Below are 21,363 nucleotides of genomic sequence, written 5' to 3'. Positions count from 1 at the left end.
TTTCTTACACTGTAATTTGTAAAAGAAAGTTTAAAATGATAACAAACAAATCATTTTGGAATACATGTTACCTCTTATCATTTAATTTGAAAATGAAACAAATCATTTATATTAAAATGTAATCTACAATAATATACATTTTTATTCTTAGAACTACCTGTACTTATTAGCTTTATAATAAATGATGTAAAAATTGTTGATCTTATATATAATTAAATTCATAAGATATACAGAGAGGCTTAAAAGTACTACCGTATAAATCTATATTTTTAATTTTTAATCTGATATGGCCATGCTATCCATTTTATCCAAGGTTGCATCAATCCCATTAATTTGGATAATTGAATTTGTACATAATTAAACTGACAAGGCTTAAAATATTGTGGAGGATTGTGGCACAACTTGATGAATGTCTTAATGAAATCATAGGGAAGGAGATGCATGAATAAAAAATAATAGTTAAATTTTGTGCCACCAAATAGTGTTGATACATGTAAAATACATGCTGAAGAGTGATAAATTTATTTTATAAACTGACATCATCTTCAATATGTGAGCCATTTACATGCAATAGATGCTGAAAACAAAGTGGCAAGCCCACAGTTGCTTTAAGCATATCTTGTGAGACAAATGAAAGATGCTGACTAATTCTTCTTTTCAGTTCAGCAAGATTTGCAATACTGTCCCTTCATAAATTCAACTTTTCATATAACCCCGTAACCAGAAGTCACAAGAATTGAGATCTTCAGAATGGGATGGCCAAGAGGTTGGAAAATTTTGTGAAATCACTCTATTGTCTGCAAATGTGGCACATAGCAATTGCATCACTGCCCATGCAATTTGAAATATGAAGTGATGCCCCATCTTGCATGAGTCAGAGTTCCTCTTTTGCAAAGCTGGGATAATCCTGTTCCGAAGATGATTCATGTAGCATTCTCTATTTGGCATTAATGCATAGGGCCTTATGGCATTATCTCTTCAATGAAAAAGGGTTCCGATTATGAAGTTGTGATGAACCCACACCATGCAGTAATATAAACTAAGTGCAAGGGAACTTAGTACACAGCAAGTGGATTTGCAAGTCCCCACATTTGGCAGTTCTATGTATTCATACCTCCATGAATGGTAAAGTGAGCTTCATTGGTCCATAAGATGTCTGCAGGCAACATTATCATTTAGCTGAATCCTCACTAAAACTTACAAAGCAAAGTCGTAGCATTTTTCTGAATCACATGGTTGTAATTATTGCAGTCTCTAAATCTTGTACAGATACTATTTCAGCATACATTTTAGGATTTTTCTAATAGTTGCCCTTGGAAGTTGCAAATTGCAGGCCTACCTGCTGGGCACAGACTGAATAGCTCAGATTGTGACTGGGCCTCTACAATAGCAATCACAATATCTCTTACATTAGCTTGAGTAACAGACTGTCTACTCTAGTGTCTACAAGATGGGGATCACAGATAACTTTCCAGTTTCCTCAAATTTCTGCATCATATTTTTCTGTCCATATATGGAAAGAAGTCCTCCTTTGATATTCTGGATGTAACAATATTCATACAAAGTCCCTGGAGTACTACAGCCATTCTGGCATTTCAATAAAGCTTCTGCAGAGGCCCATTTTTAGCAGTGTATGTGTAGATGTCAAATTTTATAGCATGTTGAATGCCAGACAAAACATGTAAATGACTGAAAATTTGTGCTGAATTTACTTGTTATTTGAAATCAAACCTCTATGGCATAATGTTGATTTCCTTACCACTAGACTGACAGGACGGTTGACCGGTTTGCTTGTTAATATGTTTACTATAGCTTTTTGTGCAGTGCTGCAAACTATTGGTCAAAAAACAAATCAATTTTTTTAATTGCACATATTCCCATTGATCTCATTAAGAAATTCATCCAATTCCACTAGATCACCCTCCACAATGTTCCAAGTACTGTCAGTTTAACACTTACCGCACTGGTCCAGTTGACCTAGTTCCTTACCTGTATGCTGATATGCTGACTGATTTAAGCAATTTTACAGTATTTTCTACTGAAAATAAAAAACGATTTACTAAAGCTAGGTAAAAAGTAAAAACAATTTCTGATATTGAAAACATTTATCTGTACAATACTCAATTTTGATGTGTGTGGGCTTTATTTTTATGTATTATGCTTTAATGTTATTTGGAATTGTTTTAGAGATAAAGATACAATGAAAAAAAATTAAAAACTGTAATATAGCTTGAAAATTCATATTTTTATGTATGAAATATATAGTACACTGATGAATTTATTCATTATAATGATGTACTGTATCAATATTATTAGTAGACTTTTTCTGACTGTAGCTGTTTTTTGTAATTGAGCTGGTTCGGCAAATGTACATAAGATGGCATTAGCACTATCAGAAATATAGGAATTCGACTTTTGTATTGATGTCTAAAAAGTATATAAACTATACGGGTTTAAAATAATAATGGAATTACATGGCTTATTTGTATTTTTTCAATCTCAGTTAGGCCTAAATTGTAATCGCAACATTTTTGTCCAATAAATCAATATAATCGACACTATATTTGTTGATTTTTTATTAATGAATTCAAACAATTAGTTAGTTATTACATTAATGCGCCATATCTAAACTTAACTCATATATAAAAAATAAAATAACTCGATATTTGCTTGCAAAATACGGCGACAAAACTCTGAATCAGACAATGATCATAGTTGGACAAAATCGCTTATATTTCAAATTTCTGAATGAATAGTGCCCACTATTTATTAACAGACACTAAAATACACAAAGAAATCATATTTTCATTGCTGAAAACGCAATGTTACATTTTGAAGTTAGAAATAACAGGATATATTGAGAAACGTAATATTATGTTTTTTGTTTTTGCGAAGGAATGCAGAAAACATAATATTACATTTCTAGCATGGTAAGTGTTAATTATACTCACCCTGTATATATTATTAAATTTTGTAAATTAATTCTTTCCTTTTATTATAAATTAAATTTATTTAAACTTTGGCTATCTTTCTTGAGATACTATAGCTTAAAAACAGATCAATATATAAATGACAACATTCCCAATTATAAATTATAATTTAACAAATTTACTTTGATAATTTAACAGTAATCTTTTTCAGCTATATTTTACTTTGCTTGTCATTTCAATATACATTAGAATAGTCATTCAATAATAATTATATTCAACATTAATATATATTATTTAAAAATATAAAACAACATACTTACACTTTCTAAATGTAGCAATCGATTCATAGAATGAAGTCTATACATATGAGCAAAAAACTCCTGAAAAATGCATTTATATATGAATATATATAAAATATTTCATTTCATATAACATAAAAAAATTGCTTATTTAAAACAATTATACTTTAAGCTAAAGTATGGAATTTACTATCATTTTAGATTTAAAAAAAATTAAGGATAAATATCTTGATTAAAGAGTAAATAAAATAAAAACAATATCTAATACATTTTAATAATGACCAAAAAAAATGTATTAAAAAAAAATCAATAAAAACAAGAATAATTAGTAAGTTATAGAGATAGAGTTAATATATCTGTATGATTTAAGCATTAGATCTATCCATATAATGATGTACAGACATTGCTCAACTTATAATGTTTTAATTAATATGATATCTCTCATATACAATGGCCAATGCATATGAAGTGGAAGCACAGGAAAACAATTTGAATTCAAGCTGCTCTACTGATGCATTAATGATTTCTTAAAAACTTTTTTTTTTATATATATACCATCTTATATGTTTTTGTGTTTTCCAGTATACCCATTATGTCTGAAAAATGTCCCACTGTGTCTCAATGAGAAACTTAAGATAATATCTAAGCATGACAGTTATGGCAATCGCTCCTGAGTTTGGGCTAGCACATTCAATGATAGCCCAAACTCATATTACATACTGTACAATATGCAATTTTACATATTATATAACAGGGGTGGCCAACACGTAGACCGCGGTCGACCGCAAAGGTTTTGAAAGTAGCCTGCGAAGCTAAAGTTGAACAATTTGCTTTCACTTAAATTAATGTTTAAAAATCTTAGTCTATTATTGTAAGAATAAATTATCGAATTGTCTGTGCAACATACCCATACTGTTTGTATTTATCCTGATGAACAATGCAAATGAATGTTAACTTTTAAATTAATTGTAGTCGCAATGCATGCGCATATAAATGGCAATCACCAAATTTTGAAAAACTTGCTGCACTTATGCAATGTCAGATTTTGTCCAATTAAACATTTTTATTCATTTGCTTATTCACAGTGTATTTTTTTAAGTTAAAAAGTATTTCATCTCAAAAAATAAAAAAAATTATAATTAACATTTTTTTCTTTATTTGCTAAATTTTTTTTGTGTATTTATTTCTTTACATTGTAATTTTTTTAATTTAATAAATATTGTATTATTGTGCTTCATAAAATAAAAAATATATAATTATTTGTTTTCTTTATTTGCCATAATATTTTTTAATTGAAATTCTTGTTAATTATTTATTAAAATATCTATGAAAAATCTGAAAAATCCTAAAATTGTTTGCCCATATTCATAGTCATCTGCAAACTATATTTTACCGAAAAAGTAACCCCTAAGGGATAAAAGTTTGGCCACACCTGCTATATAACCTTAAATAAATAAAAATAGGCTATATGTATCTATCTATATTTCTGACTTGTGATATTTTCAACTTGTGTTTTTCAGAATGTAACTCTTCTTATGAGCCCCCATCATAAGTCAAGAAGACACTATTTGTTTCTGAGAATTCAGATTAAAAAAGTGTTTCCCTATATAATCATCACAGGCCTCAGAACGGAAACTGATTCAAAATAAGTGAGAATAGTAACTCCCAGCAAGGAAAAAAGTGACTAAATAATGACAAATAAAATTAGTTGACCATGATGATATACATTATTTGTAAGAAGTCGAGTCTGAATGTTATTTTATGTTTATGGGTTTTGTTTCATTTAATGTTATAATTTAGTTTGAGGATTTTTTTTTTTAAAACTATAACTTATTTTCATTATTAACTAATAGTAATTATGAATAAAGCAATCATAATTTGTAATTTTGCTGAAGTGGCATAATTTAGAACTAATGATCACACAGGGTCTAAATTTTTGTGTGCATTTCTCGTGTGTTTGTGTAAGAAATTTGTTTATCGCTTCTGCATAAAGTGTTGCAATTGCAAATTCTGGTCCAAAAAGTTTGTTTTTGCATGTTTCTCCCTCTTCTCATGTTTGAATAAATGCAGTCCTACAGCAAAGACTTGAATAGATGTCAGTCTCATGAAACCAAAACTCATAAATTTCCAATTTCATTTTCAAGTGTCATATTAGAGTTGATTAACCAAAATTAGCAAAAGTTGTTGTTAATTATCCTTTGCTATATCTGTATATTTTTATCTGTTCTTTACTTGGTTTCTTTGTTTTTTGTAGAACATAGCTCTAGGCCAGGGGTCAGAAAACTATTTTCACAGAGGGCCAGATAACTGAGAGAAAGATAAGTGCAGGCTGCATAATCATTTTGTTCAATACAATATACTGAAGACACAAAAAATGAAGACAATCAATATATTTATTAATCAACACACCAACATGATTGCTGCAGCAAGCTCATAATCACTTTTCTTAAAAACTTCATTGCAGGTACTTACACAAATAGCACTCTGATATTCAAAGTCACAAAAGATTGCCAAATTTTTTATTTCACTGATTTTTCCTAAATATTATATTACTGTCAGGTACAAAAATCAGATTGGACCAATTCTAGCATTTTTACTTACACTTATTTTAATTTTTTCTACATAGTAAGTTTATCTACAATCTATGATATTTCCATATAAATAATTATATTTTAGCTCATTTGTGGCACAGTGCTGTGACTGGCTGCAGTTTGGTGACGCCTGCCTTAGGCTAATAAGCGCCGGGTTAGTCAACCAGTTTGGTAATAAAACGCAGGAGGCATCTATTAGGAGATATATGGTATATCTCTCTTTAAAAAATTTTAAGAGAAAAAATTGCCTGTATATTTACCATTCTTTCTAATGAGATATCTTTTTAAACTTTGCAAATTAAAAGTTTTCATAGTCACAATGTTATTAAAATTTAAAACAAGACATTTCATTAAATAAAAAATTCAGAAACAAAATGTATAAATTTCCCAACAAAAACATGATGACATAATAGAGCAAATTTAAAATTAGTTTGCTGCATCATCCATTATGAGATGATGTTAAAAAAAACAACTTTTATATTATTAATAATTACAAAACTGCAAATAGTTTAATTTTAAGAGTAGAAACAAATTTTATATAAAATTATAAATGCTAATAACAAGTAAAATCTTTATGAAGTCCACTCGAGTTATGACACATGACCCCTTTCTATCTTTTCACTCCTCAATCTATAACCACCAAAATTTAATAGTATCAATGCTCTTTATACACAAGCTACCATACTAAATTTCATTTCTTAATCATTATACCATCCTGAGATATTAAACAAAATAGACACCAACATACTTGGATTTTTTTTCCTTTTTTCAATTCAGGAGGTCTCAAAACACAGAGATTTGCAAAAAGCTTGGAGGATCAAATTTGACACGATTTAAATATTTTCCTGTGTTATATACATAACAAACTGGGAAAGTAGAACACTGTTTTTATTTATTATTCATCAAGAATCCTGTAATCTGTTACAAAGCTATAAATTTATTAAATTGTCCCTTAATAAACATTGTTAATATATTATAAAATTTGGAAACTTAAAAAAAATTTAATCAGTAATTTTGTTACATGATCATAATTAGTAAGACAAAAATTAAAAAATGATAAATGGTGTCATTTTAGATTATGTTTATTACTTTTTGCACTTGGTTTTCATTTTTAGACTGGTTTATTAACACCTGCCCTCAAATTGAAGGTGTGAAGGTTAAATTGTGATGGGCTTGGAAGGAATTAAAATACTGTACTTTAAAAAATTTTTTGTCAACACTAGACTGTGCACTCTCAAATTTATGATATTGCTTAACTGACATTTTTAAGACTTCAAAAGTCATGTAATGACAAAGTTTTCAACGTGCAACAGGAGAAAAACATTATGGGCATAGCAATTTAAGTATTTAAACATTAATTAATGAAGTAACATGTGACAGCTTGGTGTCACAAAAATTTTGTTGTCCATAATGGCAGAAAAAGTGAAAAATAATGATATATCGCTGAAATAGTTGAGAAAAAGTGACTAATTTAAAAATAGTGAGAATAGTGATATGTTCCGAGGCCTGTCACTAACAACAATTAATTTTGTTATTTTATCAAAATTCAATATTAATGAATTTCTTTCAATCTAATTTCAATAATAAAAAATAAATCTGTAACTAATAACAATATACATTAATAAAAAAAAATCACCTTTACCAAACTGTATATTTTCAAAATTGTTATATAAATAAATATGTAATATATATACAGTATAATCTCTGAATAGTGGACACTGTCAGGACCAAGAATCTTCACTATTTAAAGGTACAGTACATGTTAATGGCTATACTGTATACAGCCTCAGTATACTGCTAATCCATTGTAATTCTCGTATAATGAGAAATACAATGGATTACAAAAATATCAAATTAGCTGAAAGGTTGCCTTGCAGAGGCAATTGTTGAAATAACCAAGAGCTTCATTTGTGGAAACTTGGTCCCTGCTTGGCAGTTCCTGAGCACTGCTAGGGATGCAGGAATTAACTCTGACACCTATGCCACAAGGGGGGAGAAATACTCAGGGCCCTGCTGTAACATCTGGGAAACATTAGAAGGAATAGGCTTCCCTGTATAGTTGAAGAACAAGACTGGCAATACTTCATTGTATTGTTTGTATGTAGAACTAAAGAGCCACTGGAATTTCTTGTTTAACCTAGTTTTGTTGCTCATGCAAAGCCCAAAGCAACACTGTAATTTTCTAAACTGGTAATAGAGAGATGCTGAGTAACAGAATTTGGAAAAGAATAGATGGGACACACATAATTTAAGCTCAATCTTTGCTAGGCACTTGCATTTGTTTCTGATTAGCTTTGAGAGGAGAGATTTTTCCACACCCAGTAGCAAACAATGCAGACACAAAGGAAATGCATTGTAATTGAGGGTAATGCATTTGGGTATCACATTATGTCCTTCGCACTTTAAAAGAAAAAGCAACTGGGCATGTAATTTATGCTACAGTTTTTCCAACTTCAACATGGAATAGAACATCCACTTTCTAGTACTCATCTTGTTAAATAACGTAAAAACATAGCATGGACGTCATGCCGACAAATGTACATAGACGAGGAGTTTTGCAGTTTTGTGTGGAGAATAACTCCACACAAAACTGCATTAAATATCAAATTTGCATTAGGAATATGAATATATCAAAAAGTATACGTAGCATATATAATTAAAATATATTATTTATTTTTTAGCTGCAATAATCTTGTTTTAATTGAATCTTGTTTGAATGTTGAGTTACAAAGGTGATTTGCTATCCACTTCAAGGGGTGGGAAATATATTCAGAATTGTTACATTTATAATGTCATTTATGATCTAAGTGACTAATAAAAATCGACACAGGGATTTGCCTGCTTTGTAGTTATCAAGTATGTGTAACTTTTCGAATATTTTTGCTTTTTTCAGTAACTGATTTATTAAAAATTATACTTTAGCTACCATAAAGCTGTTAAAATAGTTACAACAACATTTGTTTGGTAAAAGTTCAAAGGTTGTGTTACAATGGCAATTTGCTGACCACTTTAGTGTGAGAATATATTCAGTTTTCTTGCATTTATGCCCTTAAGCTTCTTTTTTCATTACTACCATACTATGGTTCTTGTTGAATGAATGAATAACTTTGGAAAAGTTTATAGGTTTTTGGTATCATAAGCTCAATTTTAACAATAAGACAGAAGTTTAAAAACATTAATATGTATAATATTAATATTATTAAACTTCATTAATGTTAAATCAATGACCATAAATAGTGATTGACAACTTTACCAGATTAAACTTCTCTAATATTGTTCGACTTCTTATAACCTGCCCTCCTCCCCTATTCCTATTTTAAGCCAGTCTTTATTTGATGCCTACAGTCAAAATTTGTCATCTGAAAGTTTTTGAATCGATTCTTTATTTTCATTTTAAAATATTTTATATGTAATTAATTCTTTCAAAATATTGAAGGTGGGACATTGCATTTTCATAAGATTGGTTATGGATGACGGCATCCATTATTTAGAATGTCTGCTATTTATAGGTAAATATAATAGATGTCCTATTTGAAGGGTCTGGGGATTGTAAAAATCTGTTAAGTAGAGGTGTCTGCTATTCAGGAGTATCCATTAATGGAGGTTTCACTATATATGTGAGATCGAGATCGATAGTTTGTGAAATTATTTAAATTTATAATTTAAAGTTGGATTATAAAATAATGTTTTATAAATTTTGGCAATGGTTCAAAAGAGATTTCCGTTGAAAAACTTCCTGGTCGATGATGTCAGATACATCAGAACTTTCGATTTCATCTGTATGGGTTAAAATCCCTAATGTTAGAATCTAAGAAAGATACAACTTTAAGTTCATTCAATGTGGAATGTTATGCGATAAAATTATGTCAATAAGAATTAAGACATTGAAGAAAATCCACAATATTTTAAGTTGTAGAAACAAAAATTCTATCGAGATCTACGGAAGTAGACTTCCTGTCATCGACAGAGTTGAGATGAATCATTAGGTAGCTTTGGGCCGCTCATCTTTATAAAAAGGGATGGGTTTCCCACCCAAATTGCGCAGTCCCGAGGACAAGAGAAACCATACCTATGCGTAGTTAGGCAGTGAGCCATACTAGTTACGCAATACAAGGAAGATTAATCCATGAACCAAACTGACCACATAATAGAGGTATGACTGATCTGAATTCGCCATACTTATCATTAAGAAGAGAACTTTGAGGTATTATAATTGTTAGATGGTTGTAAACTCTCTCTCTGCACATTATTGTTAGATATAGCGCAAATAGGTTATTTTTAGATTGTTAGATATTAGTTAATCTCCATGCATTTTATTCTTTTATTTTTAATTGAAGTTCATTTGTTTAATTTTATCCTGTATATATTTTGTAATTATTTTAGTTAAGTCTAATAAATATAATTGTTGTTTCATTTAGAATTGGACTTAGAATAATTCATTTATATCACACATACGCAGATAGATTAATACGCGTGGTTATCCGCATGTCATAAAACTGATAACCTGGTGTCAGACCTGACTGGAAGAGGTGATTTAGTGATCATCGCTTCTGATATAAAATATATCCCACTCAATAGAACGTTCCTCCGCCGCGCCGCTCGCAACTTAGACATTCTTATATGACAACTGAAAGATTCGTTTTACAACAGATACTCGATTAAGTGACAGGGTTAATCATAGTCTTTCCCTACCCTCGATTACGGCTTTCACAATATATATGCAAAATAAATTTGCTAAGAGAATGCATGTATCTTATTACATTGTAAGGATTCTACATCAATAGAATGAGCAGAATTGAATAATGTTTAATTTTTTAATGTAAAATGTTTTATAATGTACTGTGTGATGCATAAATTTAACTTTGGATTGACTAATCAACAGAAAAGATTAAATTGAGAATTACTTTTTGAAAGGTAGTGAAGTCTTAAGCTTCATAGGGAAGGATAAAATCATTATTCTTGAGTTTTTTCTCATATTAGTGGAGTAAGTTCACCTTTAGAATGAGGAGATTCATAAAGGCTACTCTAGCTATCAAAAGCTAGATTTGTGAAGTTCAAAGCAAAACACCAATCTCCAAAAAGGTAAGAAAAGTTCTATTTAGATTAGGAAGTTGAGACTAAAAAACAAGGAAAGTCATACTTTATCTAGATCTGTATGACAGTTAAATAATCAATATCTCTTACAGAAAATGAGCTGACACATTTTTGTGCTCTTAATAGTCTTCTGTTGCATTCTAAAATTATATAAATTGTAAAATAAGCTTTTGTTTTATTCTTTTATACATAAACTGTATAAACTCAGAAGAAACTTCTGAAATTTTTCAAAACTAAATGAACACCAATAGCAAAACATACAAACTAAAGTATCACATGCTTTGCATCCTTTACAAAGGAAAATATAAACAAATATTCCTTTAATGTCTATTTAAACTTTTGTTTATAACACTGATTCTGATTTACAAGTTATCATTTATATTGTATTTTCTTGCTTTGTATAAGTTGCATTCTAATTTAATCATAAATTAAAAATATGATAGCAAAAAAAGGGTTTACATACATAAACATAACTTACATAATTTGCTTGTAATTATGATAAAGAAATTGAGTATCTAATGCAATTTTATAATTTAAATCTCCTTTAGCATATTTCTTTACAATTTTCTGTTTATACCATATTTTATGGCATTTCAGATGCACAGGCATATAAGACATACTCCCATTTCAGCACTAAATATTTAAGAAAAACTATTTAGTGTATTTAAACCATCATATGCCTTTTGCACTTAAATTCAACTTTTTCACTGTATACCAGTTTAAAAAAAATATTAGAATGCCAGGAAAAAGAGGAGTTTAAAGGAAATACTTTACAGTTAAAATTTACCATTAAAATATTCTACACGAATTCATGTAAAAGCTGCTTAGTTATAGAAAAAAAAAACAATAATAAGGTTAATTAAATGATAACATTTTTATTCGAGAGTTAGACTAGATATTAATTTTCCTGTGCAAAATTGCAATTTCACATATGAGACACAGGCCAACTTTTTGAACCTTTTTTTTTCAACAAAAGTTGTCTTACATGCTATAAAAATAGTTGTCTTCTCAATGTAATTATATAATAATTATCTATAATTAATTTCATAATAAAATTTTTACTTACAACTTCCTCAACTGTGTAAAAGCCACTAGCAGTTCTTCCACCTTCAATGTAAGTAATTTCAGATCCAAATAAATCCAAAAATTCTTCACTTTCTTCATTTTGTTCTTCTCTAATTGTACGACATTGAGCACCCAGGAAATTTCGTAAATTGACAGCATGAATTGCTGAACATGCTTTCTTATCTAACTGTATAAAAGCAATTATCATCAATTAGTAAATAAAAAAAATTAATAAAAAGATAGAAAATGTTTTGTATCAAGATGTCCCACACTAGTTGTGCAGAATTATAAAACTTCTTTAAAAAAAAACTTTGTTAAAATGTTTTTTTATAAGCTCTTCAAGATATTTTGAAACAGAAATAGGATTATTGTTTACTGAAAAATTGACGTTTATTTTATGATATATTACAAATTTTAGATCAGTGCTGTACAAGAGAAATGTATATTCAAAAAATACTGTACTAATTCAGAAATTTTAAAAAACTGTCATATCTCATTCTTCACTTTTTGAAATATTCTATACATTACTTACAATAAATATGGAATTTCTGTTAATAAAATATATTAAATATTTCAGTTTAAGGAATGAAGCAAATTAATATATATTTTGATTTATAAATTTAATGTTTTTACATATTTAGCTCAGTAAAAGACATTAATGTTAAATGTTAACTTACATGACAAATAAACAATTTTAAAAAAAAAGATTAGAATATTAAATAAAATTATAACAAAAAAAATTTATTTCGATAAATCAAATTTCGTATATAATAATAATTAGTTCATAAAAAATATGTAAAAAATTGTAGAAATAATTGTAGAATGAATATCAAAATCAGAAAGCAGCAGTTGAATAGTAAATGATGTTACTAAATGACTCCAAATGAAAAAGATGCCAACAACAGCATTGGTCTATTGTCTGTCATTTAATGAGTTGATGAGGAGACTAAACTCGATGAATATTTAATAAAAAAATAGTAAATATGCAAATTATTCTCAATGTTAAACTAGAATTACAAAATCCTTAACAAATTTCAATATAATTTATGATATGATGTTTAGTTAATATAAACAACAAAAAACTGAAGGTAACAATTTGAGACAAAACAAAGACAAACATCACATTAAATGAAGAAAACCCGGAAAGAAGTGGCTAGATATACATTCTTCTGAAGCTGAGCAACAAATGACAAAAATGTTATTTCAAAATAAAGAACAGAATTAACAGTACAGAAATATTTTCACAAATAGACAAAATACTAACATAAATCTGAAAATAGAAATAAAATCTATGACTTGGAATATATTAAAATATACCTTCAAATCATGTACAATACAATAAGGAAATACTAAGAAAACTGAATGCCACAAAAAATGTGAATTACAAAATGGGAAGAATTGATGGACAGATGAACTGTAAAGCAAAGATGCTCTGAATAGATTTAAAACAGAAGAATTTGAAGAAGAAAAATAATGAAAAGAAAGACTTTTATGATGGACACATTACCTGAGGATCTTCAGGACTGATCTTGAGAGTGGTTCTTCAGGGAAAAATGGAGAAGAAGAGGAGGTAGAGGAAAACTATAAATGAAATGGGAGAATAACATCAGCAATTAGACCAAAACAAGATTAGCTGAAGCTGCAATGGACAATGATTTGGAGAAAGATTTATCAGCTGCAACTCTCTGAACAAATGGATACCATGAAGTGGAACAGAAGAATTAGTTATTGTTAGTTATTCAATGGATTCATTTATTAATTTTAACAATAAAAATATGATTTAATTTAGTTTCAATTGGTCCAATTTAATTACATAATAATTTAAATCATTTCTATCAAATTATTTCAACAAATTTCAATTGTGTTAATTTTTGTCATCATCCATGGTCATTTTTTAGTATAAATTTTGAAAACATTACAATTTATAGAAAAATGAACTATTTTTCTATTGTCAGATGAAAAGGAAAATTTAAAAACTGATATGGACTTTTTAAAATATAGTACTATGTACTAAGAAAAAGCACAGTACGATTTTTCGTAGTATATAGTATACAGTCCCATATCTGATTCTAACAAAACTATTTCTTTCAATTAAATTCACATAGATTTAAGATCTATTACATGTTGGATTAGAACAGTGCAACAGAGTAGTATCTGAAGTTACTTTCACATAGTTTCTTAGCAAAAGACAACACTGCATAACAAACTGATATTTATTACAGAAAAATAATATTCAATACAATGAATTCTTTTGAATAAATACAACTTTTATATAAACCTGTAAGCTTTTGTTTATTATTAATTTTGCTTATTCTTTTGATTAGTAAAGAATAAACATTTTTAAACAAACAACTGACGATGATATATTACAAATAATACATTAATCTAAAATTTTATAATTTTTGGTCTGATATCTATGGATTTAATGTAATAAATGTGAATTTATTTATTACAAGTTATAACTTGACTAATTTATCAGAAAATGTTAACATTACCAAATATCAATGGACATTATATATTATTATTGTATTATTATTAAATGATGTCCATCGATGTCATACATAATTGTATAATTACCATATTTTTGCTTACAAATTTATTAGTAAATTAAGAAAAAACTCTATAATGGTAAATATGGAAAACTTATTTCTTACTCACATTTTATTATGTACTTTTATAAAATTGAATCATTAAATTATTTAATTAAAATACTAAAAATCATAATAATTCATATAATGTTTTTACTGCTTCTTTAAAAAATGAAACAAATTCTTTATTATTTAAAAAATAAGATTTTTCCACATCAAATGAGTTTAAATTAAGATGAAAATAAATTAACATAAAATCAGATTACAAATTTTATTTATTATATTTCATATAAGATCATTTAAATATTACTGTAATTATATTATAGGGTTTTTATAAAATTTATGTATTTTAATTGTTTTAAATAAAAAAATAGCATATTTAACATTTGCAAAATGTCAATAATTATTCTGAAAGCATCATATGCACTTCATATTATAGATAATAAAATCAAAATTTTTTAGAATTTTGATTTTAGAATACAATAATTGCACATATCATAACCATAACTTAAAAATTAGGCTCGAAACAAATAAAAAGGTGATAAAATATTATTGTAAACAATAATCATTACTAACTTTTTTATTTTTATAGATTCTGTTTTAATAATTAATAAATACTTTAATAATTACAAATAATTTAAAATTTTATTCTATTTAAACTATTAATTTTGAAAACCTGTTGTTTCAAAAGATTTTCAAAATATAGCAAACTTAAATTATTATTTTGCAGTTATAACAAATTATTTTATGTTAAAAATAAATTTTGTCAGAATTGCAAATTATTAAAGTAAACAGCTTTAATAAGTAGAACATACACATCAGTTTTATGTGAAACTAAAATTCTTTTTCTTGATTAAACATTCTTTTATTGTCAGATTGCAAAAGAATAAAATAATAAAATAAAATAATTTTCTTATAAAAGTGCTTTGTTACAACCACAAAAACTCATAAAGGTGATATTATTTATTTATTTTTATTTAGATTCTGAAATGATATGATTGACATGAAATGATATTGATTTGTTCTATCTAACTGTCATGCATGATAATGGTAAGTTCACAAATATTTTCTAAATTATCATTTCAAGAATTCACATCTATTCTACTCCTATTCCAATATTCTTTCTATGTTTGTCATGAAACATTTGTTCTACAAAGTAACTCTTTAATTATTATTAATAATTTGAGTAAAACAAAAAAAAACGAAATTTATTTATTATTATTTCAAATGAATAAATTAAAACAAATTTAATATAATTTATTTTTGATTATTATAATCTTTATTTTTAATCAAAATATTTTAATTAGTTAAAATTATTCCAAATTATGTTAATGAAATTTCCTAGTACATATAATTAATAAAAAATTTAAGAATTTTGATTAATATATACTTACACTTGCTTGGGAACCAATCCAATAATATATTTGCCAACTCAAACTCTGACTCTCATCTAAGAATGTCTTAAGTATGATGTAGCAATCACCTTCATAAAATTTTCCAATGAAAGCTACAAAAAGTAATAAAATATATGTAAAATACGTTTTTAAAAATAAAATGTCAATCATTTTTCATACCTTCATCAACTTGATTAGGGAGAAAATTTTCTATTTCCCAACACATAATACCTACAAAATACAGCAATTTGAAAAAGTACAATTTATATATAATTATTTGTAATATAAATATGTAGGAAACCTAGTCCAAATAATAATAATCAAGTAATATGTGACCTATATTGTTATATCTTGTAAATTAATTTGTCTGAAAGTGAAGATAGAAGAGATATCAGGATAGTGAAATGTGCATCTGTATGATAAGCAAAAGTTCTTGGTCCAAGTCTGATTCAGATCAGTCTTTTTTCCCAATATAATCTAAATTAATTTATTTCTTCCTAATTATTAAATTTAATATAAGGTGGTGCTATAACCATCTACCATTAGTCTAAGTTACATAGTATATATATGTGATGCCCGTCCCCCACACTGATATGATTTGATTGAGTCCGATGTTGCACGCAAGCAGGAAAAAAGACAAACCGTTAAAGTAAGAAAAAAGGAAAAAAGAAGCAATGACGTAGCACGAACAACATGTCTGCTTCAAGACTATTAATATCCGTTTAATAATCAGTAACAAGATGATTTGTTTAGTGTTCTTCATTTTGTAATGTTCTTTGTATCATATTAAAATATACATCATTATATGTCATAAGAAGCTCTTCATATTCTTTCTTAAACTGTGTTCTGCATATGCTTCTTAACACCCAGCCCAGCCATCTATAGATGCCACATATATATAATCAATTAGTCAAGTTCTAGCTTTATAGTTAATCTAGCTCTATCATTTGATTATTAATACTTGTAATGACTATAATAATATAAAATTCCTAGAAATTTAATAAATACAATGTTACAATACACTATTTAATTGTTGTTTAGAATAATTATGGATTCATAAGACACTCTTAAAATTGTGAATTTTCGTTTTTCAATCTGGAAAATTTGTTTTTAATAAGTAGGATGACATTGAGAATCAATTAATTTTTGGACTACTGAACTAAATATCTTTCAGTTTTACTGACTGAGTACAATTTGTACTCAATGTTTTTATTTATAGCCACATTAAGTTATTTTATAACTGTAGCAGTCAGTAGTCAACAATCAACTAAATGTAACCAAAAGATATATATAGTTTTTTAAATTTGCAGCTGTCAGGTTAGCCAACTGAAAATATTACATCTATATATTCTGGTTAAAAAGTTATTAACTTATTGTCTTATCTTAGAATAAGAATTAACTACAGCAGATGCTAAGTGAGTATAAAATAGACCCTTGACATTCAAGAAGCTCTTTGAAAAAGTATGAGCAAAGAAAAAAAAAAGAAAAAATGTATTTGTATTGAGAAGACCTTAAAGAAAAAATACATGAGCTGTAAAAGTTTTACATTCAAAGCATCAATAAATAATCATAAATATATGCTGCTTGGATATAATTTGTACTAATTTAATAAATGAAAGATTAATCAAAGATAATTTATATCACGTCAAATGAACATAAAGATGTCATTAATTGAAAAACTGTATTAAATTCCAGAAACATTGGTCAAACAGGATGATCATTGAAAATATGTATAGTTGATCTTAAAATGGTAAAAATATGAAGGAATTATAATTCACTTTCAAATCATGTTGTAATATACAAAAAAGAAAAAATTCCAGCTCAAAAATCTCTCACAATGACAAATTGATACATTTTCATTTTGTCATTGTGAGAAATAAATTAACTTATTCAAATACATTATAACTTGGGTTCCATTTATAACAATTTCTGCAGGAAAATAACCCCCATCAGAAATTGGGAGCTGCCTACAGAATAATAAATGAAAGAGAGATAATAAAAAAATTTGAAAAATAAGTTTTTTTAAAGTTATAATCAAATCAGTGGAAGACATAATTGATGTATCTGTAGAGTGTAACAAAACTCTACATATGCATCAGGATCGATCTGTAGGGTGCTATAACAGTCTTCTAAAATATAATAAATTTGTTGCTCGGCTGGAGCAATAAATTTATTATAGTTTAGAAGGCTGTAACGGAACTGTATAATAGGCTATCCCACCATATTCAAACATATATTACTGAATGAGAAGGTTCATCATCATATTATTGATTCTATCCCTTAATCTCTACTGGAATTTTGTAATTTCTCAATTTTGTAAATGATAGCATTGCAATTTGTATATCTTTATATAAGCTACTTTTTTCATTTTTATGAAAATGAGATTAATCCTTTCAGGTATTACAATTTTTCTTCCCTGTAATATATATCTAACAAATTAAAGATATGATTACTATTTAAAAAACAACACTCTCTTCAATTGTCATATATTTGTCAGAACTCTGATCTCTTTCTCTCTCTTACAGAAAACAGATCTATGCATATGCATATTCAAAAAAGTGCATCAATGAGAGTAGTAAACCATAGAAAATAAACACAAAAATTGCATTCTAAAATGAATTTGATCTATTTTTTTTAGTCATGATCATGCATTTTTCAATGTAAAGAGTAAAGTCTCCCTAAAGCCAGCTACACACTTATCAGTATATCCAAACATGTGGATGACAGAATTGTCAGTTTTTTCCGTCCATCTGTTAAGGTATAGCCTTACTGGATAGGTGTGCCTATCAGGTGTAGCAGTACATGTTTAAGCATGCAAAATGTTTGTCAACCCTTGCGTGAAAGCAAAGAAAAATCAGCTGACATCATCTTGATAAAAATTCTGACTACATACATTTGCAATTACTTAAAGCATTTCATTAAATAATCATCCAAAAAATAAACTCAATCATCACCAACACACTGTTAAATATTTTAAAATATCTATTTTATATTCAATATTTATTACATATTTCAAAGACATGCATATATATACACACACACACAATTTAAGATTAAAATACAGACCTGGTACTTGACCCACATCATCATCAAAAAAATCACTATAATCCAGATGTGGTTTTTCCAAAGTTTCATCCCATCGTTTAGGTCTACAAAAGTAAATTATTATTAATATATTTATGTTTGATAAAATAATGCATAACAAAATATAAAAGTTCACTTAATTAAAAGTATAAAAAAAAATCATATCAGAAAGATTAATGTCAAACAGATCAATTAAAATTATTTCTCGAAGAAATTACATTTGCATTAATCTACTAAGTATTTGATTATCATAAAATCAATTTCATTTTATTAATTAAAAAAAACAAATTTAAATTATTTTATTATTTTCTATCTCTGATTAGTTTTACTTTGTAGCAGATATCCTTCTACATGCAGTTTTGATAATTTGGTAGATGTTTTAAAATTATGCATTATAGATATTTAAAGAAATATAACCAAACAATCACCTTAAATAATCAGGCACTGTTCGATATACTTAGATATTTATTTATTTTCCTTGCATTATTCCTAATATAATATTAATTTTCTTAAGCTTCCTATATTCTTTATTATAATGATAGAATGAATAGCAAACACACAAATCTAAATACTAGAACTGGATACTATTTTTCAAAAAATATATTTTGTTTTACAATTATTATTTTTACAATGAAAATGATTTATAAAATTGATCCACATAAATGATTTATTCTGTATAAATTGGAATAGAAATAATTTCAAAAGAAAATTCTGAATTTTCAGAATAGCAAACAGACAAAATTTTTAAAATTTTCAAAAAACTGAATTGTAAAATATCAAAAGCTAAATGGCAAATTTCAAATATTGATACTATTCATTCTCTACTTGATACAAAATATCTATTTAAAATATTTGGCCTATTAGATGGTATCCAAGCTGATGTAAGAGAAGTGTCTTCAGAATGTCATTTTATAGCTTTGAGTTCTTAAAATCAATATGTTTACAAATTTAGACACAATTGAATATTAGGTTGCAGGGTTTACAGCAGTTTGTCATTATAAATTTCCATGAATTTTCCATGTTATCAAAAATCTCCAATGCCCTATTATCGTTAGATTTAAAGTTTATTTTGTACTTAAGGCAAAATTATTAAGTTCATAATATAGTAATAATATCAAATTCTTTGTAAAATTGATGAAAAAAGTAAATTGCGACCTCTCACCAATCAATGTGATGATATTGTCATTACGTCAAATTTGACATAATGCATAACCCTGACTATATTGATCAAATATCAATGTTAACTTAGAAATTTATGCTGAGTAACTTTAGACTCAATCCACACTACCAACCTGATCATGGTCTGGTCAAATGTTTATCAATTATGTCCAATGTACAGTACATATTTACACTAGGAATAATGTCAAGTCTTAGTCTGGTACATTGGATAAATATTTGACAGGATTGTAAATGGGTTTGATGGTGTGAATTGGTTCTTAATAGTAAGTCAACAGTGAGGCAGTTAATTATCTGCAAGACAAAAATAACAAATTAATTTATTTAATTTCAAATGTATGCTCTCCACCATAAGTTAGTACTGTAGTGTCTTGTCCCTGTACATACTTTTCCCTTAGCAATGGAGTTGTGCCAGTCATCCATCTAATTCCTTTCAGGGGAAAAGTTTTGAATTAAAATAGCATGACTTCCTGTTTGCATTGGATGTTCATACATATTTAATCAGGGCCTCCTGCCTCTAAGCTTTGCATATCTGGCCTTGACTTTCATGTGTCTAACTCTGTTCTTGATATTAAGGTAGGACAGACAGCTGGATGGACAACAGTGGGAATTTATGGATCTACAATTTTTCAAATTGCTCCCCAAAAAAACCTTCTCAGATAATCAACAGAAACTACTTCCCACATGACTAACCAGAAATGTACAAACTGACACAGAGAAGTCTATAATGTTAATTTCTATTTTATCTAAATTAAATTTACAGATTAGTGCAACTTCATTCCTCTACAATAGCACAGGTTGTTAAAAAAACACTAAGCCCTATAAGTCAAGAATCATTTCTTTGAAGAGGTTCACTGATAAGCACAGGACTCTGAGCTAACTAATCCATTTAGAAAGTGTTCTGTTTTGACAAAACTCAATTCCAAATGCATTATTTGGTTTGATGATGTTATATGCATCAGAAAACTCCTAATTTTTCAATAATGAATTTCATTCATTACTCTGAGTATTTCATTCATATAATTCCATTTCATTTATACATATAATTTCATTATGGTATATAATACAAATAGTTAAAAATCAATATTTACAAAGTTCTATTTCTTTAAAACAATTAACTGCTTTAATATATAATATTCAAC

At 27.4% G+C, this 21,363-nt stretch overlaps 1 protein-coding gene across 1 annotated transcript in view; it reads right to left on the bottom strand.

Moving 5' to 3' along the window:
- Positions 1–21,363, bottom strand: part of fliI (FLII actin remodeling protein) — a 102,273-nt gene that overhangs the window by 42,639 nt on the left and 38,271 nt on the right. Inside the window, exons 13-17 of the mRNA XM_067286724.1 lie at positions 19,028–19,110; positions 16,142–16,192; positions 15,962–16,074; positions 11,981–12,166; positions 3,251–3,310 (exon numbers count right to left, since the gene is read on the bottom strand). Of these exons, the coding sequence (XP_067142825.1) occupies positions 3,251–3,310; positions 11,981–12,166; positions 15,962–16,074; positions 16,142–16,192; positions 19,028–19,110 (493 nt within the window). The remainder of the gene's footprint in view (positions 1–3,250; positions 3,311–11,980; positions 12,167–15,961; positions 16,075–16,141; positions 16,193–19,027; positions 19,111–21,363) is intronic.

This window comes from Centruroides vittatus, unplaced genomic scaffold (assembly GCF_030686945.1).
Source record: "Centruroides vittatus isolate TY-2023 unplaced genomic scaffold, ASM3068694v2 scaffold_386, whole genome shotgun sequence".
Classification (NCBI taxonomy): Eukaryota; Metazoa; Arthropoda; class Arachnida; order Scorpiones; family Buthidae; genus Centruroides; species Centruroides vittatus.
The sequence above is the reverse complement of the archived record's forward strand: the minus strand, read 5'-3'. Positions and strand labels throughout refer to the sequence as shown.